This window comes from Chenopodium album, chromosome 2, assembly GCF_948465745.1.
Source record: "Chenopodium album chromosome 2, dcCheAlbu1.1, whole genome shotgun sequence".
In the NCBI taxonomy this organism is placed as follows: Eukaryota; Viridiplantae; Streptophyta; class Magnoliopsida; order Caryophyllales; family Amaranthaceae; genus Chenopodium; species Chenopodium album.
Window position 1 is genome coordinate 35,862,785 of NC_137835.1, and position 26,846 is coordinate 35,889,630.

The 26,846-nt window shown below is 37.1% G+C and overlaps 1 protein-coding gene and 1 non-coding gene across 2 annotated transcripts in view; both read left to right on the forward strand.

Annotated features, from left to right (window-relative positions):
• Positions 1-5,560: 5,560 nt before the first annotated feature.
• The window catches only part of LOC145585191 (golgin candidate 2-like), a 36,727-nt gene continuing 15,441 nt past the window's right edge, over positions 5,561-26,846 (forward strand). The window contains exons 1-4 of the mRNA XM_081641924.1: positions 5,561-5,713; positions 5,822-6,892; positions 8,914-9,024; positions 9,621-9,680. Of these exons, the coding sequence (XP_081498050.1) occupies positions 5,660-5,713; positions 5,822-6,892; positions 8,914-9,024; positions 9,621-9,680 (1,296 nt within the window). The 5' untranslated portion in view covers positions 5,561-5,659. The remainder of the gene's footprint in view (positions 5,714-5,821; positions 6,893-8,913; positions 9,025-9,620; positions 9,681-26,846) is intronic.
• On the forward strand, positions 20,132-20,237 carry LOC145608183 (small nucleolar RNA R71). The gene has a single exon (XR_014105747.1). It is a non-coding gene; the product is annotated as a small nucleolar RNA R71 (small nucleolar RNA).

Genomic DNA, 26,846 nt, shown 5'->3' on the forward strand with positions numbered 1-26,846 from the left:
CATTAAAATGAGCTTTTGCCATGACAATAAATAAAAGCCAAGGACAAACGTTGAGCAAAGTTGGCATTTTTCTCCCTAGGCCCGTGTTTAGTCATGGCCAATTATATGTTGCAATGTCACGAGTTACATCTCCTTCCGAGCTAAAAATCTTACTACAACATAAGAAGGATGTTTCCAATAGTTTAACTAAAAATATTGTGTATAAGGAAGTATTAAACAGTGTAAATTAGCTATGTATGTAGTTGTGTTATAACATTTATTTAGTAACTCTTAGCAATGTTTGTTTTAGTTTAATTTTCAGAGCTATACTTTTTTTTTTTAATTCTCTTTGTCATGTTAATGCTTCTCTTTTACTTTATTAAAGGTTTATTTCACTATCTATACTAATTATTATATAACCTTTATACACGTACGAGGTTGGATCGATAATGATATATTATGTAAATTATTTTTAATGCCCACTTCAATGATGTTAAAATGCAGGAAATGGATACAAGATACACACCATGTTGTTGTATTACCCCTACTACATTCAAAGTGAATATGAGTGTGCGTTTATTATGGATGGTCAATGAACAAGCTAGAGTTAGAGGTCCAAATTACGTCCATCGTTCATGGAATATAGTATTCATTGACTCAGAGGTTTATTTGAACTATATTTTTACTTAGTTCTTGATTTCTTTTTCCGATATTTTCATTTATTTAACACTTATGTATGAATTTTCAATTTCTAGGGGGACGAAGTTCAAATCACATTATTCAATACCGATATTGATAAATATAAAGAGATTTTAAAACAAGGAAAGGTTTATTCGATTGCTCAGCTAGAGCTTATGCCTCCGGATACATCTTACAAATATGCCAATAACCAAATGAGATTGAAATTTGGTAGCATTACCATGATAACAGAAGTTCTTGATGATTGTGATGATATCCCAAGGTACAATTTCAGGTTTATAGAATTTTGCCACATTCCACAGTACCTTCACATGCCCAATTCTCCTCTCATCGGTATGTGTCTTATAGTAATAAAAATCCATAATATGAATATTTATTGCATTTTCAAAATTATTTATGAGTTCTAATGGTCATATAATTTTTTTCTTGATGATGAATGTACACAGATGTTATTGGATTGGTTATATATGTGTCTGAATCATATAGAGTCTCAGGCGGGAGACAACAATTCAAAAGAGATGTGTTACTCTACAACACAAAGTAAGAGCGTATTACACAATTTACAATATGTTTATGTAATTATAACAACTTTTGCAATGTTAAGTTTTTTTTAATAAAAAAAAATAAAATCAAAACACATATTTTAATTTACAGCATGGAAACAATGAGGCTAACTTTATGGGAAGGGTTTGCTCATAATCAAGGTCGTTTCTTATTCCATGAGCTTTAATCAGGATCATGTGTTGGGTGCATCCATGGTATCAGTTGGCTCCTATTATGGTAAAGTATTTTTTTATTAAATAAGATAACCATAAAAAGGCTATGGTATCATTAACTTTATTATCTTTGCTTTGAATACTTTTACTGACATTCCAATAGGTGCATGTCTTTCGACTGTTGGACGTACCAGGCTTTTTATTGATCCTGATATTGATGAAACTGATGATCTACATGGATGGTAAGCCTAAAAACTTCATAATCAACAATGTAAGCTTATGTTGCATACTAATTTAAATTTATATAACTCATATAGGTATGCAGATGATGGATATGTCCAAAAACATATCAGCTGGAGTCAAATTTTAGCTAACAATATCTCTCAAATGGAAATGGTGTTCAATGCTAAAAGAATCAAGTTAAATCAGTTTTCAGCTGCTCATAATGTATTAATACCAACCATTATTTATTTGACATTTTCTTACACATGATGTATCTAATATTTGATGCTTTTTTTTTTAGGTAATATACTTTCGAGTACTAGCAAAAGTGTTATCCATTGATTCTTCTATGCCTATTTGGTATGAGTCATGTGCTTGACTGTAACACCCCAATAAATCTCTCTTAAAAAACTGTGAGAAACCTGCATATAACCTGAACAATTTCAAGAGAATTACTGGTGTGCTACCGCCACGTGTTCAAACGTTAAGGCTATCTCAGAAATTAGCAGCGGAAAACCAAAACAGTTTTAAATAAACCTCAAAACAAAGGAATTAAATCAAAATAAGTATTACAAGTTGGAACCATTAAGGCCCTTATTCAAAACCCAAGAAAAGTAGTAAGTGATTAAATTCAGAGTTCTAATAATTTCAACCTCAAAGAAATTAGTGTCAACTAAAAACGAATTAAAATAAATTCAAACTTTGCAAAATAAATAATATGGAAACAACCAACTCTCTACTCAAGATCCCACAACCCTGATGAATGCTGCATGTGTAAGAACCTGTGGTTATTCTGCTCCCCAATATTACAAGTGTAAAAATTAGATCGTCACAGGGTCATTGAAAGGCGAAGGCCATGACCAAAGAAAGACACACACAAAAGCACGCAGTCAGCAAAGCTGAGTACATACAAGCTGCGAAAACAAATTGAGAAAATACCTAACATGCTACTAATATTCAAGCACAAGCATCATTAAATATAGACTCAATTCACGACTCGATTAACAAATTTATTAAGACCTCACTAATTAATATTAACTGACTCGTTTATTTATTTCATTGGATTTAGCAATAGACAAGGTTGTCCAACCCATGTCCCATTTGGAACATCAATAAAGAAAACCCCATGCCTCCTTTCGGAAACATCAATAAACATCCAACGACCACGGGCGCGACTCCGTGACCGTAGTTAGTATGAGATCTCACCTAACTCCTAGTTTTAGAAAAATAATATTTGAAAGAAGAGACTCGTAGATCAGACGGCCTCGATAAAAGTACACGACTAATACCCCATGTACCCCAACCCTTGATTGTCATTACTCCAGATGTGCACCATTCCAGAGTTTTATTGCTCATCCATCTTGCACTTTACGTGATTTACAGGTTTAGACTCAGTGATGACTCTTATACATATCAATACAAACATCCCAAAAGCAATTCAATCAAACATGGCAAATTCTCAATTTAGGTTCTTAATTTATTAGTGACAAACAACATTTATTAATTATTCCATTACTACCTCGGTGTATAAACACCTTGAGTGCATAAGGCACCCCAAAACCTTAACCTCGTCTTACAAGACTTGAATTTCTCCTTTACTCATCCTGTTTACATAATCCTGAACGAGTAATAATTTGATCTTTACACCAATCACATACCTTTGCCTTTAAGCGCACCTTGCATAAATAAAGCACAAATAATACTTGCATTATAAACTAGTGCACATCATTTGAAATTCACAATGTATAACCAGACAATTTAACCCAGTCAATCCTATACATGATACTAAGTTCTCGAACCGTCCTTAAACATGCACCTACAAGCAAGGTTTCGTATCTTGTACGTACCTTGTGTAAACAATCCGGTTGGCCACTTTAAAACTAGAAGTCGCCTTCTACAAAGTCCTCTCCTAAACTAAACAATTAGGAATAAATCAATACCAAAGCAATTAAAATTACAGCAATACTAAACTACTTTAAAACCTCTTAAATTACCAAAACAAAGTCTTTATATTGTCCCCAAAAATCAAAGTTAGTAATATAACATCCCAACTTTAAGTTTACATGTTAGAATTATGAAAATATAGTGTTTTATATCAAATTACAGCAACTTTAAAATAGGTAATTAAATCTGGAATTTTGTTTTAAATATATAAAATAACCCCATAAGCATAATTACTTGAAATAGTCATTATATAGCAAGTTAGTGTGTTAAAAACCCAAGAATATATCAATTCAATGCAACTAGAGGCTTCAAAATAAAAGGTATAAAATCTGAAAATTATTTTTAAAGTTAGAATATCAAGTTCAAAGCTTTTTTAATCACAAAATACTCACAATAATTATTTTATAGGTTTAGAAGCATAAAAACATGAAATTAACACTACTTGTTCATAAAAATTGAAACTTTAATAAATCTGAAAATTAATATACAACCAAAATAATCATACTTTGACATACTTTGAACATAGAATAATTAAGTAATTTGTTTAGTACGTTATTAAGCCTTAAAACATGAAAAATCAACACTTTAAACCCTAAATTCATACATACCCAAATCTGAAAATTAATATAATATTTTAAACATGTTAAAACCCATAAATTTATAATCTTTTGTAATTTATACATACTATTAAAGCCTAATAACAATAATTTTATAATTGAAATCAAATAAAAATTGAATCTTTAAATCAAAATAACAAGAATAAAGGAAGAGAAATAGGGGGAAGGAGAAAGGAGGAAGGCGAACTGCAGGGAGGGAGGTCTGCTGCTGGGCGGCGCGGCGGTGCTGGGCAGCGGTGCAAGGTTTGTGTGTGTGTGTTTTTTTTTTTTTTCTTTTCTTGCTGAATGTTGTGAAGAAGGAGGATGAAGAGAGTGAGGGTTTTCCCTTTTTTTTTTCTTTAATCCCACGTGAAAGAGGAGTAGAGGAGTTAAGGTGGGTTTTTTTTTTTTTTTTTTTTTTTTTTTTTTTTTTTTTTTTTTTTTATAAAAGTTGGGCCTAAATTCCTAACCCAAGTAGAATTAGGAGTAGGAACTTGCAATTTGGGCTTGAATAAGAGGAATTAAGTGTTTGGGCTAATCACAACTTAGTAGTTTAGTTTGAAAATAATTAAAATCTTAATACTTTACCTCAAATAAAATTCGTACTTATAAAATAAGAAAAATATAAAAGTATTTGTAAAATAAATACTAAATAAATACATTATTATTAAATTGAAAATATGGGGGATTACATCGACACTCAAGGAGAGCTGATATGTGCGTGAAGTGTGACCCTTCCAATAGTAGGCCAAGGTAGTCCCACTTTATACTTTATATTCATAACTATATAATTATATCATGCTTTTCACACCATTATACCTAATTTTATCATATCAATAATAACAGATATAGAATCAATGTAAAAGTTGGTGACGCTACAAATACATTATCTGTTGTACTCTTTGGCCAATATGCTGAGATGATTATCGGTTGTCCAATATCAAGTATTCAAGCAAATGACAAATAATGTAAGTATACCGTTTAATCATATATTAAGGAAATACACACATGCATAATGACTAAATATGTTCCTTATGATCAGGAATTTGGAGCCTACTTTTTAGAGGAGTATCTGAGTGAACGTCTGATGAATACATTCACTTTCATACTACATGTTCCCGAGATAGAATTCTACTACTTAAAACTACTTAAAACGAGAGATGCGCGGACAATCAAATTGAAGACTTAGATTCATTCAGCACAACATCTGAAGACCTTTTTTTTTTTTTTTTTTTTTTGTTGTTACTTTTTTTTTTGTTTTATTAAAAACTATCTTTATGACTGTATTTATGTACATTTTATTTTTTTAAAATCTTATTATTAATTATAACCCGTACATTAGCACGGACACATTCAGTTATTAAGAACCTGAAAAATATGCGTAATGAATACTCCTTAACTAAATAGGCACGGTTAGCCAACAGATTTGAGAAATGAATCAAATGATCAATTCTCCCGATTCCAATTTTTGCAGTAAACCGTGTTAGGTGTTTACGAAGAAGCATGGCTGGTTGGATCTCTTCCAAGCTCAAGGTTGCTGAAAATCTCCTTCAACAGGTTCTCCCTCTCACTCCTCCCCTTTCGCAACTTAATTTCTGTCAAATTGTTAACAATGGCAATTAATTTCATTTTTTCCTTTATAATTTTATTTGTTCTTGGGTCTAGATTGACCAACAAGCTGCTGAATCACTTCGTAAAGAGGAGAGTAAGCAATCTGATGGTTTAGATGCAATTACCTCACAAAAATCTAGTGGTATTGTTCCTTTGCGAGATCAATTGAAGAAGAAAACATCTGAGGATAATGAAAATTTGGAAAAATTATACAATGATTCTTTTAATCATGGTGAAGTTAAATCAAGTAGTGATGAAATTAGTAAGGTAAGCAAGCTGAATTTGAAGAAGGATGTTGGGAAAAAACCCAACTCTTCTCTTAATGATAGTGATTGGACTGAACTTCTTAATACCCCGAAACAACACGTTGTCACTAAGGCGAATCGCTCTAGTGGGGCACGGAAAGATGGGGTAAAGGCTGGAATTATGGGATTGAAGGGTAAGGGTAATGGTAAAGTAGTGGGGAAAACAGTGAGGAAAGAAGGTGATGGGAATGGTGAGAAAGGAAGTGGTGTTCTTGGAGTGGGAGGCGGTTCGGGCATGGGATCTAGGAAGATTGTTGAGGGATCGGAACCGAGCTTGAGATTGAAAAAGGTGGAAGGCTATGATGAAGTAGAGCGTGAAAGAAATATAACTGGGGATGGGAATGGGAATGGGAATGGGAATGGGTATGGGTATGGGGAAGGGGGTGGGTCATTAGGCTATGACAAGTCCATGGTTAAGGTTGATTCCCCGACTGTTGGGAATAGCGAGAATGTGTCTGTTCTGATGTCTGATGAAGGGAAAATAGCTGTTTGTGATGATGAAAGAATTGGTAGAACTACTTTGGAAATGAATTGCAGTGATGAAGGCATTCTGAAAACTGGTATTAGGGGTTTCAAAAGTGTCTCTCAGTCTGCTGGCAATCATGAGTCGGATTCAGATTCATGTTCGACGTCTGACTCAGGGGCTGAACAAGAGCGGGAGGAAAGGATGGAGAGACGAAGACAAATTTTGGCTGCAAAAGCTGCTGCAAAAGCTTCAGAGGCCATTAAGGAACAGGAAAATATAGTGGCTCGATTGGAGGGAGAGAAGCAAAGCCTTGAGAAGATACTCGAGGAGCAAGCAAATCAAGCAGCACAAGAGGTTAGAACTTAGAATCACTTCTCAATATTTTTATTTTATTTTTTTTATTATTTTTTTTTGTGGCTAGATTTTGATGTTTTAATGCGTTGTTTCATGCTCAAATTTAATTATTGCTTGTAGTTTTGGTGTGGGCTGTATGGCGGACCATATTGCTCTCTAATTAGTATTGGCTTTTGAATTGATTAGAAGTAGATGTTTATACATCTTTTGTTCCTTGGAAATTCACTCAGGGAGTTTTGATATGTACATGGAGTGAAAGAGTGCCAACTACTTGAATTAAACTTTACTTACCAAATACCAATTGTGAGCTTTGGGACCCATACTCGAGTCCATGGTACTAACACATAGAATAGATGGAAAATTCTCTGCTACTTTAGAACCTTTATGTTAGACAATGAGCATTAAGATTATAAGAGAAATGATGGCCACTGAATGTGAATGGTTTACATGCGAAAAACACTTTGTCTTTTCAATATAAAATATTTGTTTTATTTCCAACCAGCAGAAAACATGCATATGACTCGGGCTCTGCCAGTCTATTTACCACATTTACAGAAATTATTTCCCAATCCGGAAGATAATTGGAATTGGTGTTGATGATGCAGAATGGCGTAACAGAGATAGGATGATGGGCTGAAGTTATTAACGTAAGCTCATTCTGAAATCATACAGACATGCACCACTGTTTTTACTCATGGGAACACTGCCATTCTTTGGAACATTTCCTTCTCTTGGACAATTTGTCTGTTTTTCTATTTATCTATTTAGTTTTCACTTTTTCTCTTCTTCTTGGTGTGGTGTTTAAGTATAGATCTGTTTCGGATTCCACTTGGAAGATTTCTCCAGAAAAACTTGTATATTAGAAGTTCAAGCTCTTGGATTTTGACCTTGTGATGCTTGAAAATTGCCATTACCCCTAGTCGTTACCTGTGTCAACACGTGAATACGACCCTAGATCTGAAATTGGAGTTGAGATACTCTAAAACTAAAATTAAGACATTATGGCTTTTTTGACATTCGTTTGATCGACCAGGTGGGGCACTTTTCGGGCATCTAATACCTTCAGACACCTCTGCTGATGACGACCTCTCTAATGGGTTCTTTTACTTAGTCTTCTGCACTTCCTAATTTGTTAAGGATTTTTGATTTTTTTTGGGCAATAAAGCTTGCATTTCCCAAGAAGTCTTTTTTCAACCTTTCATTTGACTTTTTTTTTTTATTGGTTTTTAATTTTGTTTTGTTAAAGTACTTTATTTCCTCACCTAGAATCACATTTTTAGAAGTAATTGCTGAAGATTATTAAAATGAGAAGGACTCAAAGGTTGAATGTGCAACTTTATTGTATAAATATGCATATTTTATGAGCTTAATGTGCATATTTCAATTTCGAACTAAATTGTTAGTTTTCTAATGTTGATATATGCAAAACCTTTTCCAATAATATACTCTTGATGGAAAAGCTGCCCATTTTGTTTAAGATATATGCGCATTTAGCTGTAAAGTGAATCTTATATATATAATGTGCACCTTTTTATTTCAGCAATTTTATGGAAAATGTGCATATTATGTTCAAATAATATGCACATTGTGCTTGAGTAAAAAAATTTTGCACATTTAGTTTAGAAAATAAGCACATTCAATTCACAAAATATGCATACATAATCCTTCTTATCTTTCTCATTTTATAAATCTTCTCATTTGACCCTAAATCTCTCTAAATGGGTATATGTAGTTTTTTTAATTAATAACCCTTGTTCACGAGTCCAAATCCAAAATTTGGACACCTCTAAAACATATCCCTGGGTCCTCGGTTATGGATATTACGAGTCTGAGCATCCTAGTATTGACCATATTGATGCATCTTTTTTAGTGTGTTGATTGCTGCAGGCTTGTACTAGACAGGGAGAAATTTGGTTTAAGAATAATTTGTAGTTTACTTCTATATATTGTGTTTGTACTATTGGTTAAAAACTTATAAAGATTAAACATCTCTGATATTTCTAAACCTTTTATAATGTCAGGCCTCAGAACTTCAGGCAATGACGATGGAAATGATGGAAGCTACTGAAGTGGAGAAGCAGAAGCACAATCATACAAGGATGGAGGTCCTAGCTCAATTGGCCAAATTGGAGGTGATACAAATGTCCTTTTCTTTTTCCTATGTCCCTCTCGTGCTTTTTCTCCCTTCCTCATTCTCTCTCTTGTTTTTCTATTATGAAATAATTGTGTCAAAAGAGAATTTGTGCTTGAGGACCTACAACTTACTGCTGTCTATTGGTGTAACTCACTAATGATACAATTAGCCCAAGTTTATGGTCTAGATTTTAATGTAGAAATCCGAAAATTATTTTTTGTGATTAGAGTAAATTGAAAATGAACAAACGCACACATAAATTTCTCAAAAGTCATGATTTTAAGGATTTCATGAAGTCCTGCCTCAAGATGCATTAAAAGTTCTGGGAGACAGAAGGATCGCGGGGGGGGGGGGGGGGGGGGGGGGGTTGTGTTATTTTACACTGGCTAAACTTCTAATAAAAAATGGTAAAAGAATTCCTCCAAATTGCGATCTATTTGGTGAGCTGTAGTCTTCTATAATTTGCCTTGTTAATTTTTGTTTTGTTTTTTTTTTTTTTTTTTTCTCTCTCTTGCATTTCACATCTTATATCATTAATGCCTCCTTTTGATGTGCCTGAACCATTAGTCCTGACTACTTTGATAAAAATTGCAGACTGCAAATGCCAATCTTGCTAAATTGCTGGGTTCCACACAATGGAATCTTGAAATTGAGGTATGCAGTTGTATAAAAAGCGTTGTCGTCTCTTCCTATAACTCACCTTTAACCTCGGCTATATTTCTTGTTACTCCCTATATATGTGGGTTGTATTATCTTTATTTTAGTAGAGTTCCTAGTGGTTTCATGCATCTATTTTTTGTGGGGTGACAGAAGGATAAGAGGGGAGTAGCAACTAGCAAATTCTATGTTTATATCTTTTCTGACTTTTAATAGCAACTAGCAAATTCTATGTAAATATCTTTCTAGCATGAATTCTTTTTTATTTATTTATTTATTTATTATTATAAACAAAAATATGGAAACCACAAGTAATTTCCAATTTTTAATTTTCTGAGTCGAACCCTAAAAGAATTGTCATACAATATTTTAGAGATTACCCAAAAACATGAAGATTATATTTTACCCCTATTACTTAATACTCTTAGGTATTGTTTGGTTGGACCAACTTCCCATGGGCACTCAAAATTCCTAGGAATACAATTGTGCTATGTTGTGCCCAAACAGTTTAAAATGGAGGAAGTTGAAATTCCTAAGGAATTTGGAAGTCCTACATAATGTAGGAATTAAGATACGTAGGTCTTCCTATAATCTTAGGTCATTCAAAATTCCCAGGTTTTTTGATTTGCTTAATATTTAGCAAACTAATTAAACCTATTTCCTAGGAATTAACTTCCCATAAATTGTAAATTATCTAATAAAGGGGAAGTTAGTTAATTTGGTTAAGTTGATTAACTTTGGTAAGCTGTGTTTCCTTTTTTTTGTCGTTTGATGAATTTGTTAGAAAGGAATCTTTGATAGAAAAGAGGAGGCTTAGTGTAATCATCTGGCTTATTTAAGCTAATCAAGTCGTAATTGAAGATCATAATATCAATTACATTGAATCTAATCTACTTCCTCTCTACTTCTCTCTCTATTCTATTACACTCTCTTCTCCCTCACATTCTCTTCAGATAAGTGACGAGGGGTAAATCTAGGTCATTGGGGGCTAGAATTCCCGGTCAAAACAATAATATTTATAAAGCTAAACCAACCCGGGGTATAGGGTAAGTCTAGGTCGAATCCCAAGGGAAGGAGGGAGTGCTAAGGTCGATGCTAAGCTATTCCGAAGGCTAAAGAGTGGGTTGGTCACACTATTGGAAATCAAATCAATCAAGCAAAATAAATTAGAATTCAATATCGAAACACTAGGGAACTTAGGATGCACATGCATTGCTAACAATCTTGCTAATTCGGGAGGATTTAATTAATAAAGCGATGCGAGGGAAAATGGAACAAGCAATCAAAGTCACTCAATAGGCTATTTCCTAGGGTCAAGCTAGATTTCTCTACAAATGACTCCAATAGGAAAATCACAAATCAAGATCAAACGATAATAATAGCACTCAAATCAATTGTTCGTGTCATTGAAGGCTATTATGCAATCTAGCATGATCCTAAAGGTTAGCTACTCCTTTTCAAACCAAGAACATGCACAAGTTTCATTAACCAAATCTCATCAACAATTCAATCAAAAACCCCAAATTAGCATTAGATTATTACCAAAACATGCTTCACCACATTCCGTAGCAAATCAACTACTCATTAATCACGGTGAAATTGAAATGCATAACAAAAGAAATCATCAATCTAATCATCAAACATTGTAATTCAACTTCAACAATCAAATTCAAGCTAAACAACAGAAATTCAACAATATAACAAAATCAAACATCAAATTGCATTGAAGAGTAAAGAATTCTTACAAAACTTTGATTAATATCAAAGAGGAATGAAGATTTCAATAGCATCATCATCAAATACCAAGCAACCCTCTCTAGAATCTAAGAACAATACCACAAAATCAAGAGTTTCTCTCTATAAAAATCTAATTCTAATTCAATTCTAATTGTCCTCCCTAGAAAAATAAAGGAAAATCTATATATAGTAAAACTAATTATAAGGAAGTTAGTTAGACGTCCAAAAAGGATCTCAAAGAGCGCGGCCCCTCACTTGAATGCGTGACCGCTACAAAAAGGGTACGAATCAGGGAGAGGAAGGAGGCGCGACCGCGCAGCAGCTTGGGCGGCCGCTCCTCTCTCGCGCGCGCCCGCGTTGTTGGAGAAGGGGAACTCCCCTTGTCTGGTCGAGCTTGTCCTCGTGAGCTCCGGATGAGCCATGATGTTATAGGCCGTAAGTTTGAGCACTCTAGGTGTGTTCGACACCACTCCTTCATGCCCACATGGCATGAGGGTGCAACTTTGATGAACATGAACTCCTTTGCTCTTGGGCTTCAAATGGAGAAACGAGACATCTCTTTTGGCTTGAAAAATCCGAGGAAGACACACTTGAGGCTCTCAACATTGCCAACTTCCTATAATCAAAGAAGATCAAACAAATAAAGAGAAAATGAAAAATACACTAGAAAAGCAAGAAAATAAGAAAGCATCGGAGGAAAAAACAAAGTAAAGAAAATGTAAGCAAAACTAGAGAAAAGGAAGTAAAAGAGATACAAAAACCATGTCAAATCATCCTAAAAGATGCTAAATGAGTGCCATAAATGACACTCATCAAACTCCCCTAAGCTAAACTTTTGCTCGTCCTCGAGCAAAAACCAAGCACGAAGAAATAGGATGAAAGACTATTCAAACAAGGAAAAAGAAAGAAAGAGACATGAATATACACTAAGACTCACTTTCGTAGGAATCACGGTCAATTTTAGCAAGTAAAGACAAGCCATTTAAACCTCTAGATTGCTCTAGAGGACGAGTGATGCTCTCGTAAGGGTTTCCTAAGAGATTAACCAATATAACTCTTAGAAGTAAAATGAGGCAAAATCATTAGAAGAAAGAAAAATAAAAAAGCCAAGAATTTAAGCAAGTATCTAATGAAACGGACTTTTACAAATGACCTAATGCAAGTGAATAAACAGTTTTCTACACAATGATGGTATGCACGTTCCAAGATATCTAGGGTTGATTGAAGCATAGGATATGCTAAGCATAAAGAACTAATGAAACGCAATTCACTTTCATCTTAAAACATTTTAGCACATTTTCCCAATTAGCCTCAAATCCACTTTTAGCACGCATCTCGACGGAAAAGGAAAAAGAAAGGGATTTGAGGCTACTCGACGTCTCAACCATTGCATACCGCTCTATAAGCTTGACCTACATCTCCCTCCACCGACTAGTGACTCAACCATAAAGGTCTAAAGGTCTTGGAAGGGGTTGTAATGTAAAGGCGAGAAGGGTTAGGGTAGGCTAAAATTTGAAATTTGGTGGTATCCCTAAATTGTGAAGCCAAGGGTGATCAATCCTCAACACCCAAATCAAGTAATCACCAAACAAAATCACCACACCCCCAAGCTTATTCAAAGCCAAGAATCACAAATATATGTACAAAAAGCGTAAGAACGCTTCTCCCCAAGCTTGAACAAAGCATTGTCCTTAATGTTTAAAATAGGGAGAAAGAAACTTACATTAAAATAATATATATATAATTTTGAATTTTTCATTTTTCACTTTTTTCAATTTTTGCCAAAGCTTTTGAATGTGCTTTGCTTTTTTTTTTTTTTTTTATTTTTTTTTTTTAGTTTTTCACTTTATTCATTGTCCTCGCCTCTTTTAACTATGGACGGTTTTTTCAACTTTTGCATTTGCTTTTTATTCACAAAATATTTTCAACACAAACTTGCTTACAAGATAAGAACCAAACAATCCATTTCATCCACCAAAACTCCAATATAAGAGACCAAATGTTTCACAAAAACCAATGATGGGAACAAAAATGAAACAAAAGGCTCAAGATCTAAAGATGTGGCTTGAAAAGAAGGGTATATGGCTCAAATGGTTAGTAAGTAGGCAAATGAAAACCCAAAACAAAGAAAAGAAAACTATCCTAGAAGTAAAAATTACCACCCCGAAAAGATGCCTTTGTCCTTCTTAAATGGCTCGATCGCGATGTCGGGAGATGAAAGTTAAATTCTAGATAAAGCATACAATTGCCAAGGATCCATGTGCCACTCATGCAAGATATATAGAAGGCTTGAAAAGAATTAATCCTCACATAGTTGTAGCAATAACTCACTTTAAGTTTCAAATTCACCAAAAGGGAGCAATTGCAAATTTTCAAAAACAAATAAAATTCGGCTACAAGGCCCAAAAAGTTCTAAAGACGCTACCTTAGCATACTCTATCCTAGAATCAACTAAGATACTCTCAAACCGTGCATACCGATACCACATAGGAAACCATTCATTCAAAAGCAAAAGTTCGGATGATATTATGTCCATAACAAAAGCATACCGTGAAAAGAAAACTAAAAGAAAGCCTCAAAATCATTTTTTTATGAGAAGAAAGAAACGAGAATGAAAAGTAGAAAAGGAAAGAAAGGAGAAGAGAAAGAAAGTGCAAAGATGCATGCATATCATATAAATCCCAATCGTTAAACAAGTGGTCATTCGACAACAACGCCAATGATCCCAAACACCCTTGGTGTTACAAAGCAAACATCCTCGAACCATTCAACTCTTTCTAAACTAATCCTATTCTATGCAACCAATAAAAGAAAATAAAGAAAAGAGGGAAATAAGAACGATCTCACCGGGGATCCAACGCTAGCAAAGAAAAGCGTGGTAATAAAAAAACATTTTAATGAACCTCCACAAGCATAGCATGAATTTGTAAAACTTGATGAGAAAATAAAAGAGAAAAAGAACTATATACAAAGAAAACGGTTAGTAACCTTAAAACAAAAGAAAAAGAGAATAAAATCAAAAGTGAAAATCAAAGAAATGAAAAGAACAAGAATCAAAACAGACTAACCTACAAAATCAAGGAAACTTAACAAAATCAACTACTCTTCCTAAAAGAACAAAAACAACTATACAAGAAAACAAAATCATTTGGATTAGAGGGATTTGGATTCAAGTGTTTGGATTTAGGGATTTGGATGAACGGGAGCAAAAATCACCATCTCATCATGGGAAGATCATCATCATTATCAAAATCAACAACAAAAGATATCCAATAAGATAAAACATGAAATTATCATGCAAACAACATCTTTCAACATCATAAAAAATGACCAAGGAAACAAACATACACCATAAGGCACCAAAATCATGAAATCCAACAACAACAAAGAGAAATGGCCACCGAGACTAACCATTAGACTAGTGTCCCCCCAAGCTAGCCAAAAATACATCTCAACATCCCATCTATACAACACAAATAACATAAGATAAAGGTTCGGAGGTAAAAGCACAAAGAAAAGGGGAAACTAGCTACCACTAGGCCCGACATCATCATTGCCATCGTCCCTATCGTATGAAAAGCCGGATGGGGGACCATAAGGATCCCATCCCCCGGTGTAGCCCCTAAAGTTATCTTGTTGCCAAGGGACCAAGGGAGTGAATTGCTCGGGCAATGCTAGTGGTAGAGGATGGTTGGGGTCGACATAGGGATAGTTGGGATCACCCCAATAGTCCCTCCCACCGGCAGATGGTAATCATAGTTACTGTGCTCATCCGGAAATGATCTAGTCTCGGTATAGGGTCCCGGCTAATATGGGTAAGTAGGTAACCCAACACCTATTCGTGACGGTACGGGACCGAGTTGAGGAGGGAAATACGGGTAGTTAACCGGGGGAGTGATCTCTACCCGGTTCACACTCGCATCGTAAAGTTGTTGTTGGAGAAGCATACCTTGTTGCATCTCGGATATGCCTCTCATTTGGAGTAGATCGCCTCGAAGTCTTGGTCATACATCCCGTCCATGCGGATTTGCATGCCCGCCAATTGGGCACTCAATGCCTCCATGTCGGGGTTAGCATATTGATGTTGTCGAGGTTGTTGAGGCGCTCCTTGTGCACCTTGCTGTTATTGATGTTGTTGATGATTTTGTTATATTTGCTACTCTTCATTTAGAACATCCTCCATGTCTTCATCCTCCCTGGGGATGTGGTTACTAGAGGGCACAAACCAAACATTTGGGGCTACCCGGTGAAGAGAGGTAAGATAGGGGTTCGGAAGATAACACTAATGAGAGCTCTTACGAAGCCAATCGAACACCTCATCATCATCATTTCTTGCCAAGAAATACACTTGCTTTAGTTGATCGATTCGAGATAGAGGGTGTCAAGATCCCCCACCGGTGTGCAAGAAAGAAGAAACCTCTCACACCCTTGTAGCTATCCTTGTGATCATACTACCACAAGGTATATCACCCGACTGGCTGCCCTTCATATCCGTGCAACTTTTCAAAAATATCCGCCCCAAGTTCAACCGACCTCGATACTCCTCCTTAGTTGCTAACCACAAAGCCCGCAACTCCGGGAACGACAACTTTCCCAAGTCTTGCTTCGGGAACACCGAGTACCCTAATAATTTATGGAGCACTCTCAAACAAGGTTGAAATATTTCGGTTGCAAGAGAGTATCAAGCGCCAAACTCATTCTCCCCTGGATGGCTTTCTAAAAGGCATTTTGGGAGAATCCCTCCAAATGCTCATGCTCTTGGTCGGAAAAGAGTAAATTCGCATTCGGGTTGAAATCTAAGGCCACATTGAACTCGGCAAGGACATGACATGAGCCTTATTGAAGAGTTGGAAGTTGATCTCATAGTCTTTGTCACCCACCAGAGTAGTACTCAAGGAAGCCAAGAACTTCTCAGTAGGCTCGAGGTCAGTCCGGTAGCTCTGAGTGACAAAAGTACTCAACCCAAGATTATCAAAAGGAGTCCACAAATCCTCATCGATTTCTAATTTGATTATGCTATGTTGGTGATAGTGTCGTGAGGGCTTGTAGGTTCTCTTTTTGAAGTTTTCCCTTGTTGGATATGTTGTTGAAAACAACTTTAGGAAGAGGAAGGGGCTCTAGGCGTTGTATTTGAGGGGAGATAGTGTTTGAAGGTGATGGTTCATCATGTTGGTTTTTCTCTTTTTGGTTTTTGAGGTGATAGCTTTCACAATTCTCGACATGCTTGCTTCACCAATTTATCACAATCGCAATCACAAATTCAACACAAAACACTTCAACCACCAACACAACTGAATAAACACTTGGCTCAACCAACCAATTTCAATCACAACCAACACTATCAAAAGTCACCTTCCACAATTCACAACAATTTTGCACAATTTGGTTACACAAACAATCAATAACACAATGTTAAGCAAAATTAATCAACAACACAAATAATCAATCCAAATTACACATTCAATCACCAAGTTCATCAAAATACATACTACTACTATTCATAATCATAAATAATCAAAATCTTGCAACAATATGATATAATTATGTAAAAAAGAGTCAAAGAAGATGATTATACCACACTTGAAGCAAGATTGATCAAGAACAAGCCACCAATTCCCATAAAGTCGAAAAGCCCCAAATTGGTCTTCAATGGAGGAGAGAGATTGGAGATTGAGAAATGGGGGAAAGTATTATGATTTTTGATGTGTATAATGAATTTGGAGAAGGAATATTTTTGTTTTTGTTGATTGTATGGATGATTTGAGAAGGTTTTTGGTTGATTAAGGGAGTTAGGGTTTTCGTGGGTTGCTGTTTGGAGTGAGTAGGAGGTGCGTTCGAGGGTGAGGATGAGGGGAAATGAGGGAAAGAAAGAAGAAAAGAAAGGAAGTAGCTTTGGCATGGCCGCGCAACAGCCAGCTGCGCCGTGCGTCCGCGCCGGCTCCTTGCCCCCTTTCTTGTTTAGTTGCTCCTCTTGGTGCGTTCATGCATGGCCTCAATGATCATTATCATTCCGGGTTATTGAACCCACTAAAACGACCAGTAACTAAATTCATTTTCAATGGGTACAACATTTTACATTAATGAGAGCACCATAATGAACCCACCAAGCTCATACTTGCTTCAAATATGAGCACAACTTTTCCTAACTTACCTCCTACATTATCTTACCAATTCATCTCGAAATTCAACAATATCGAGCATATTCTCACCAAGCGAAACATATTCCCATTATGCTCATGCTTGCTCGGGGTAGTCTGATTCCAATGAATTCAACCTATTAATCCAAATACAAAACAAGTGAAAGAAATAAAAACATGACCAAAACTTAAGAAAAATAGAATCAAAAGAAAAAGTTAGAAAACCGGGTTGCCTCCCGGGAAGCGCTTGCTTAAGATCCTTTGCTCGACTCTTCCTCCAAATCATGGAGGGTCAAAGAACACCACCTTATTCAAAGTGGTAGAAGGAACAAAATCTTCTTTAATTCTTAGCAACTTCACACCGTTGCTTGATGAATCCTCACTTGACAAAACTTCTGGAACAAGCACACTTTGTTTCAACTTCATTTTCTTTTTTCTAAAAGCTCTTCTCTTCCTTGCCTTCGTACTCCTTCTAGTAGACGGCTTCTCACCATTAACACATTTGGAGTCAACCTTCGTACTCCTTCTAGTAGAGCTCAAACCATGGAGAAATATCAATCACCTCCTCATCCTCAAGCTTCAAAGACTCCTTGTTTTCTTCACTAACCTTCTTGCATTCAACACTAAAAGACACATCGTCAAAAACCTCAAGAACATTGTTAGTAGAAGAACCATCCATGCAAACATCATCATTAGATTGAGGGGAATTGACACACATAATTCCATTTGCTAGAGACAACGACTTAGCATCGGCTTAAGCTCAAAACTAGTTTTATCGCGACCAACTCTCAAAGTGATAAGACTTCCTTTCACTTCTATCAAAGCTCCCGAGGTAGCCAAGAAAGGTCTCCCTAGAATGATAGGTATGTTATCATCTTCCGCTATTTCTAGCACAATAAAATCAACCGGAATGGTGAACTCTCTTATCTTGAGGGGAACATCCTCAACTCTTCCCTTTGGAAACTTAATAGATTGACCGGCCAATTGCAAAGTCATATTGGTTGGATGAAGCTCACCTAGCTTAAGCTTCCTAAAGACCGAATAGGCATGTACTCACACTAGCACCAAGGTCACAAAGAGCATTTTGAAACAACATTCCATTGATTTTGCAAGGGATGGAAAAATTACCCGGATATTTCATCTTCTTAGTTAAGTCCTTATGAATCAAAGCACTACAACATTCCCCAACCTTTACCAAATCTATCTGATTGCACTTTCTCTTGCCACTTAAAATTTCCTTAAGAAACATTGAATATCTAGGTATCTGGTTGGTCATGGCTTCGGTAAGAGGGATTGAAAGATGAACTTCCTTAAGCATATCAAGAAATCTCCCAAATTGTTCATCGATTTTGTTTCTCAAAAACTTTTGGAAATATGGAAGTTCGGGTTTGATCACCTCCTCTCGCACTTTTACATCGCTCTTCTTTTCCACTTGAGCTTCCTTACTCACCTTCTTTGACACATTACTCTCTTTTTCCTCACCTGAATCACTCACCTTCTTATCTTCCTCACTCTCCCTAGAAACTCTCTCTTCAAGCACTTTCCCACTTCTTGTGGTGATGGAATACACGGGTTTCTTAGGTTCAATTCCTTGTGAGGGTAAAGAAGAAGGGCTAGCATTTACACTCTCTTTCAAGGTGTTAGCCAATTGAGCGATTTGAGTTTCAAGCATCTTATTGTGCGTCATCATCCCATTGAACTTCTTATCACTCACCGACATGTAAGTGTTCAAAATTTTGGCTTGGCTCTCGATGATCTCTTCCAAGGTAGTCTTGGAATTTCCATGGAAGAGATTCTCACTATTTTATTGGGTCTTTGGAGCATATCCGGGTGGGTCCCCTTTGGTTGTTATTTTGAAAAATCCCCCGATTTTGATTACTCCAATGACCCCGGTTTTGGTATTGGCCTTGATTTTGATTATTATAACCTTGATTATTATAGTTACCTTGGAAATTTTTGTTTCTTTAGTTCCTATAACCGCCATTGTTATAGTTTTTAAAATTCCCTTGTTGGTGAGCATTCCTATTCCCAAAATTCCTTGTACTATCAAACCTTTTTCCATTGTTGTTGTTAGAAACAAAATTCACTTGTTCACAATCATTGTTCTCACCATCATCACAACTCTCAAATGCATGTGGACATCTAGAAGAATCATGGTCATATGACCCACAAACATCACAAAACACACATCTAGGCATATTACTTGAAGTTAAAAGAGGAGTAGAGTTAGAAGATGTACCTCTCCCCTTATCGTGGGAGGGAAGAATAGGTGCTTGTGAAGAAGCACTCTCAAGCTTTAATTGAACTCATCACCTTTCCCAAATTTGAGATTTGAGAGGAAGTTGTTGATGGCATTGAGATGGTCGATTGAATAGACCGTTAAACCACTCTTGTCGGTCGACTCTCTCTCACCTTCTTGCCCAATCCATATGGTATCTCACCCCATCCTCAATTAGATCCACAACTTCATCCTCCGTTTTATTCATGATAAGGCCTCCGGCATCGGCATCCAAACAAGACTTGCCTTGAGGACTCCAACCTCCATAGAATATTTGAATGATTTGGTTTGTTGGAATCCCATGGTGAGGGTGTTCTCTTTGGTATTCCTTGTACCTTTCCCATGCCTCATAAAGAATCTCGCTCGATTTTTGCTTGAAACTTTGAATAAGGGCTCTGGCCTCGGCCGTCTTCTTTTGGGGATAGAAGTGGGATAGGAATTCCTTTGTAACCTCATCCCACGTTCTCAAAGAATTAGGCTTTACCTCCTTGTATAACCATTCTAAAGCACTCTCAATAAGAGAGAAGGGGAAAAGCTTAAGGTGGATGAATTCTTGAGAAACCCCGTTCACCTTGATTGTGTTACAATATTTCTCGAATTCCTGAAGGTCGTTGAGAGGGCTTTCATGCTTTGCGCTACTATATTGACGTCAATCAAAGTGATCATTGGTGGCCTTATCTTGAAGTCATTTGCTGGTGTCGTTGGTGGAGCAATCCCACTTTCAAATCTATAAGCTGCGGGAGTTCCTAACTCCTTCAATGCTACTCTTGGATTAGCTCCCATGCTTCCTTGATCCTCTTCGTCTTCTTGATGGATTTCCTCTCTTGGAGAACTTGGACTTGAAGAACGATTAACCACCCTTATCCTTGTTATGATTCTCTCAATTTCCGGATCAAATGGCACTAAAGTTCGATCTCCTGCCCTACACATACAAAAACTCAAAGCAAATATCAATAGCACGACTGCGAATGTAGCCTAAAAGGAAGAAAAATCTTTTTGTGTTTTATTTTTATTTTTTATATTTATTTTTATCAAGTAAAAAGAATAGATTCAAACAACAATAGCAATCACCATGCCTTCCCCGGCAACGGTGCCATTTTTGACGAGGGGTAAACCTAGGTCGTTGGGGGCTAGATTTCCCGGCAAAAAAAAAATTTATAAAGCTAAACCAACCCGGGGTATAGGGTAAGTCTAGGTCGAATCCCAAGGAAAGGAGGAAGTGTTAAGGTCGATGCTAAGCTATTCCGAAGGCTAAAGAGTGGGTTGGTGACACAAATGGAAATCAAATCAATCAAGCAAAATAAAATAGAATTCAATATCAAAATACTAGGGACCTTAGGATCCACATGCATTGCTAACAATCTTGCTAATTCGGGAGGATTCAATTAACAAAGCGATGCGAGGGAAAATGGAACAAGCAATCAAAGTCACTCAATAGGCTATTTCCTAGGGTCAAGCTAGATTTCTCTACAAATGACTCCAATAGGAAAATCACAAATCGAGATCAAACGATAATAATAGCACTCAAATCAATTGTTCGTGTCATTGAAGGCTATTAAGCAATCTAGCATGATCTTAAAGGTTAGCTACTCCTTTTCAAACCAAGCACATGTACAGGTTTCATTAACCAAATCTCATCAACAATTCAATTAAAAGCCCCAAATTAGCATTAGATTATCACCAAAACATGCTTCACCACATTCCGTAGCAAATCAACTTATCACTAATCATGGTGAAATTGAAATGCATAACAAAAGAAATCATCAATCTAATAATTCAACATTAACAATCAAACAATAGAAATTCAACAATATAACAAAATCAAACATCAAATTGCATTGAAAAGTAAAAAATTCTTACAAAACTTTGGTCTATATCAAAGAGGAATTAAGATCTCAATAGCACAATCATCAAATACCAAGCTTCTCTCTGTAGAATCTAAGAACAATACCACAAAATCAAGAGTTTCTCTCTATAAAAATCTAATCAAAATCTAATTCTAATTCAATTCTAATTCTCCTCCTTAGAAAAATGATGGAAAATCTATATATAGTAAAACTGACTATAAGGAAGTTAGTTAGACGTCCAAAAAGGACCTTAAAGAGCGCGGCCCCTCACTTGAATGCGTGGCCGCTGCAACATAGGTACAGATTAGGGAGAGGAAGGAGGCGGCCGATCCATGGTCGCGCGCGGCCGCGCAGCAGCTTGGCGCGCCGCTCCTCTCTCGCGCGCGCTCGCGCAGCTAGAGGAGGGGAACCCCTTGTGCGGCCGAGCTTGTCCTCGTGAGCTCCGAATGAGCCATGATGCTATAGGCAGTAAGTTTGAGCACTCTAGGTGGGTTTGACACCACTCCTTCATGCCTACACGGCATGAGGGTGCAACTTTGATGAACAAGTTCTTGAATTCCTTTGCTCTTGGGCTTCAAATGGAGAAACGAACATCTCTTTTGGCTTGAAAACTCCGAGGAAGACACACTTGAGGCTCTCTAACATCGCCAACTTCCTATAAACAAAGAAGATCAAACAAATGAAGAATAAAATGCAAAATACACTAGAAAGCAAGAAAATAAGAAAGCATCTAAGGAAAAAGCAAAGTAAAGAAAATGTAAGCAAAACTAGAGAAAAGGAAGTAAAAGAGATACAAAAACCATGTAAAATCATCCTAAAAGATGCTAAAAAAGTGCCATAAATGATACTCATCAATAAGGATTCAACCTTATCATCGGTATCTGCTAGGAATTAGCATGCTAAATATGGCAGAAATTAGGGTAGAACAATGATGCTTATATTGATAATAGGTGAATTACATAATTCCACTATCGAGAGGTGGATTCTCTCCTAATATGAGCTTTTGAGAGGCTCACACTCTCCCAATAACATAACCTCAAGCCTTGTAGCTGTCATCAGGTAGTACAATCTGATATATATGCACAGGGACTAAGTACTGGGGGTCAGGCAATAAATTTGTGGCTATAAGCCTGTTAAAGCTGGATACTAGTCGTCCATCATATGCCTTACGTGGGTTGGAGGAACATGAGGAAAGGGTTTCTTTTAAGAGTTGGGTGGGGTTGACTGAGATAGAAGTGGGCTGAAAAACTAAATGAGAGGAGTGGGATTGGGCTGGGCATAAGAGATTTGGCTGTGAGCTAGAAGTTTCACTAATGGGCCTAGTCCCATTTAAGAAGATTGAGCCCAGTTCCTCAGCCATTATAACATGATTTTGGTAATTGACAAAATTACCCTTACAGCATATTTCATTTCTGACTTCTCCTCCAAGCCAACAAGAGACCCCAAGCTTCTCTCATACTCCATTGTTACTGGAATATTCTGCAGCCAGTACCAAGGTGCCTCGCCATCCAAAAAAATCACAACCACCAGCATGCACCGGGGCCACCACCGGATCCACTTCCTCCGGCACCACCTCACTCGAACATTCCTCCTGGCACTTTCCTTTTGAGATAATTACATTCATCACTCGATCTAACGCCGGTGACATCTCCTTGACCACTGCCATTCCGGCCTCCAACTCTGCCGGTGGCGAAACCATCTTCACCACCGCTGGAACCTCCTGGTCCACCACCTGAACCACTGCATCCGGCGCCACCTTTCTCTAATATTCCACCAGGCAGACCACCTACAGAACCACCCGTCTTATTTCTCAAGACACCACTTCCAAAATTATTGATAACACCACCCGCAAAAGGCGCGCCACCAGTTTCGCTGGTGCGATCTCCTCGACCTCCACCTGTAAACCCATCCCCAAAATTGCCAAGCCTTCCCCCATATTTGAGTTCCGTTGCAAAGCCCTCCACTCCACAACCAATCTCACTATCTGATTTCAGAGCCACCCAAAAAATCACCCATAAGGTCTTCGGCAAAAGAGCTTAACTCCAAATCGGCTTTCTCCACCACCAACTTTTCCTCTAGTGACGTGATTTCTACATCACCGCGGGAACGTCAGTTCTACATCACCGCTGGAACGTCAGTGGTGGCTGACTGTTTCGCATCATCGACTTCAGGGTTCTTCATTCTTGAGCTCCTCACGAATCAGTTTACACTCTGATTTGAACCGAGAAATCGCGTCACCAACTATCTTCTCTATGTTTTTGCACAGTCTCTCTGTAATTTCATCTATTTTCTCCTTAAATTCTGTCTGTGAGAACATGTCAGTGAACTCACTGTTCACCGGCACCTTCACCTGACTTCCGTCAAGGTCACCGAGGACCGGACTGCTCTGATACCATTTGCTAGGATTAGCATGGTTTCTGACCAGATTACAGCTCTAAATATGGCAGAAATTAGGGAAGAGCAATGATGATTATGTTGATAATAGGTGAATTACATAATTCCACTTTTGAGAGGTGGATTCTCTCCTAATATGAGCTTTCAAGAGGCTCACTCTCTCCCAATAACATAACCTCAACAATATTTAACATGATGATTATTCCTCCTAATGAGGTCTATGTATAGAAAAACTCTCCTAACAAACTCTAGCTTATTCCCCAAGTCACTAATTATAGACTATGACTAATATGCCCTTCTCCCAAATATTGATTCCTTGCTGACAAGGCAATAATCGTGTCGTTGAGCGACTACACCTAAATCAAATGAATTTATAACGCTCTACTGACCTAATACGTGTATAGGGTAAATAGAGGGGTCGAACCACAGGGAGAAATGCTTAAGCACTGCATTCATTACCTAGGGTCTAAGCTATCTCGGAACAAGAAGTGTGAATAACTAGAAGGTTAAACTAAGAACGAAATGGATTAAAATTAATATAGCTAGGCACCAAGGGAAATGGGTAGGTGAAGTTGACGCTTGATCATGCAATAACAAAGTAGCATATCAATGGTAAACTAAACATGCATGAATACCGAAGTAAAGGGGTCCAATCTAACCGCCTTCCGGGGTTAATTGGTTTCTCCTAACATAGCCTCTATGTTTCCACATTAGAACCATATATTAGAAGGTGCAAACAAAGAATTATCGATAGTAATGAATCTCAACTAAGTCAACTTCCGTTACTTGTTAGTAAAGACTCATCTTTGATCAACTAACAATGTGCACTTGCAAGAAAGACTAAAGAATATCAAGCATGCAAAGACTTTAATCACCATTAACATAACCCCAACATTATAAGCATGAACAATTAGCAACTACACCATCCCCACACCCTTGGCTAGGTGACTACTCACAAATCATATTGAAAACAATATCAATCATCAAATCAATAAGCATCAACATGATTAATAAGCAAAGAAGAAAAATCAAAGCAAATAAGCAAAATAAAAAACAAAGGTAAAGAGAAAGAGTAAGAGATTGCTCATTAATTGAAGATGAAGGTCTACAAAGGATTGAACAAAACTCCTTCTTCAAAATCCAAGTTCATCAATGAAGAAAACCACACTTTCTCTCTCTACCAATGAAGACTAATAGTGTTTTTCTCTCTAGATTAAGCTAAAATGTAGAAAAATTAAAACTAAGTTAATCTAATCTTCAAAACGTTCTAAGATGGGACTTATATAGTCCGTACAGAGCCAGCTGATAAAAGGAGAGGTCCGACCGAACAAATGGGAAGGTTCGGCCGGACTACAGGGTAGGTTCGGCCGAACCATGGGTAGGTTCGGTCGAACCTCCCTGATCCTGGTCTGGTCGAACTCCTGTGGTTCGGCCACTCCTGCAAAACTGCCAAATTTCATCTTGCCCCTGCCTCAACGTTCGGCCGAACCACTGAGCAGGTTCGGCCACACCTTCAGGAGGTTCGGCCGAACCTCTTCTGAATCATGCTTCCTCCAGCTTCCCTTGAGCTTAGCTTCCTCCTCTTGAAAATCCCGATGGTTCCTACAAAGCATAAGCATGAAAATCACAATAAGAACAAAGCGAGAAGACTAAGAAAAGGGAAGATAAAGGAGAAAGAAAAGAGGAAGCAAAACTAAGTAAAAATGCTTAGAAAAAGGGCCAAACAAGTGCAAATGAGGGGAGAATCCTTAAGAGAAAAAGGATAAAAGAGTGGCATAAATGCCACTCATCACTTGCAGTATCAACCTTATCATTGAGCCTCCTGGCTAACAACCAGAGTGACTAGATTGGAAGTTCAGCTAGCTGCCTGGGAGAAGAAGCTTGAATCTCATATTTCAAGTTCAACCCACAAGCATGATGATGCAGCAACTCAAGGAGAGCATGGTGGCTTTTTAGGAAAACAGACCACCAGATGATCGTTTTAAGCTACCTAAGCTTGGGTATACTCCTAAACTTGATTTCCCTAAGTTTGATGGTAGTAATCCTAGGATTTGGATAAAAAATATTGTAAGTATTTTGTGCTTTGCAAAATTCCTAATCCAAAAGTTGATTTAGCTTTTCTTAATATGGTTGACAAAGCTGAGAATTGGGTATCAAGTTACCTGGCTAACAGGTCTGTTGTTGATTGGAATGACTTTGTTATAGATGTGACTAGCAAATTTAAGGATGATAAGGGCCTGACTGTTGTTTAGGAATTTAATAAATTACAGCAGACTAGTAGCATTAAATCTTATATTGATGAATTTGAGAACCTTAGATCTATAATGCTGCATAATGCTTTGGAATGCTTTTGAAACCTGGACTTTGACCCTTTGTGAGAGCTTTTAAACCTCAATCTATAGCTGCTGCTGTTGAGTATGCCAGATTACAGGATGAATCCGTCAATGCGAACTCCCAGAAGCGTTCTAAGCCTTACATTGCCCCCACAAAATTTACCCAAACCTCATCTGTTTCACATGCCTTACCTCCTTTGTTACCTACCCCACCACTTAAACCATTACCCTACTCTAAAACAAATCCCAAACCATCTAAACCACACAAATATCAGTCAATTTGTCATAAAGTGTGTCATATGTCAAGCATCAAAATATGATACCTCAGCTAGACCAGGGGCCTTACAACCTTTGCCTGTTCCCGAGAATGTGTGGACTGATATTTCAATGGACTTCATATCTGGATTTTCTGGGTAAGAATGTGATATCTGTGGTGG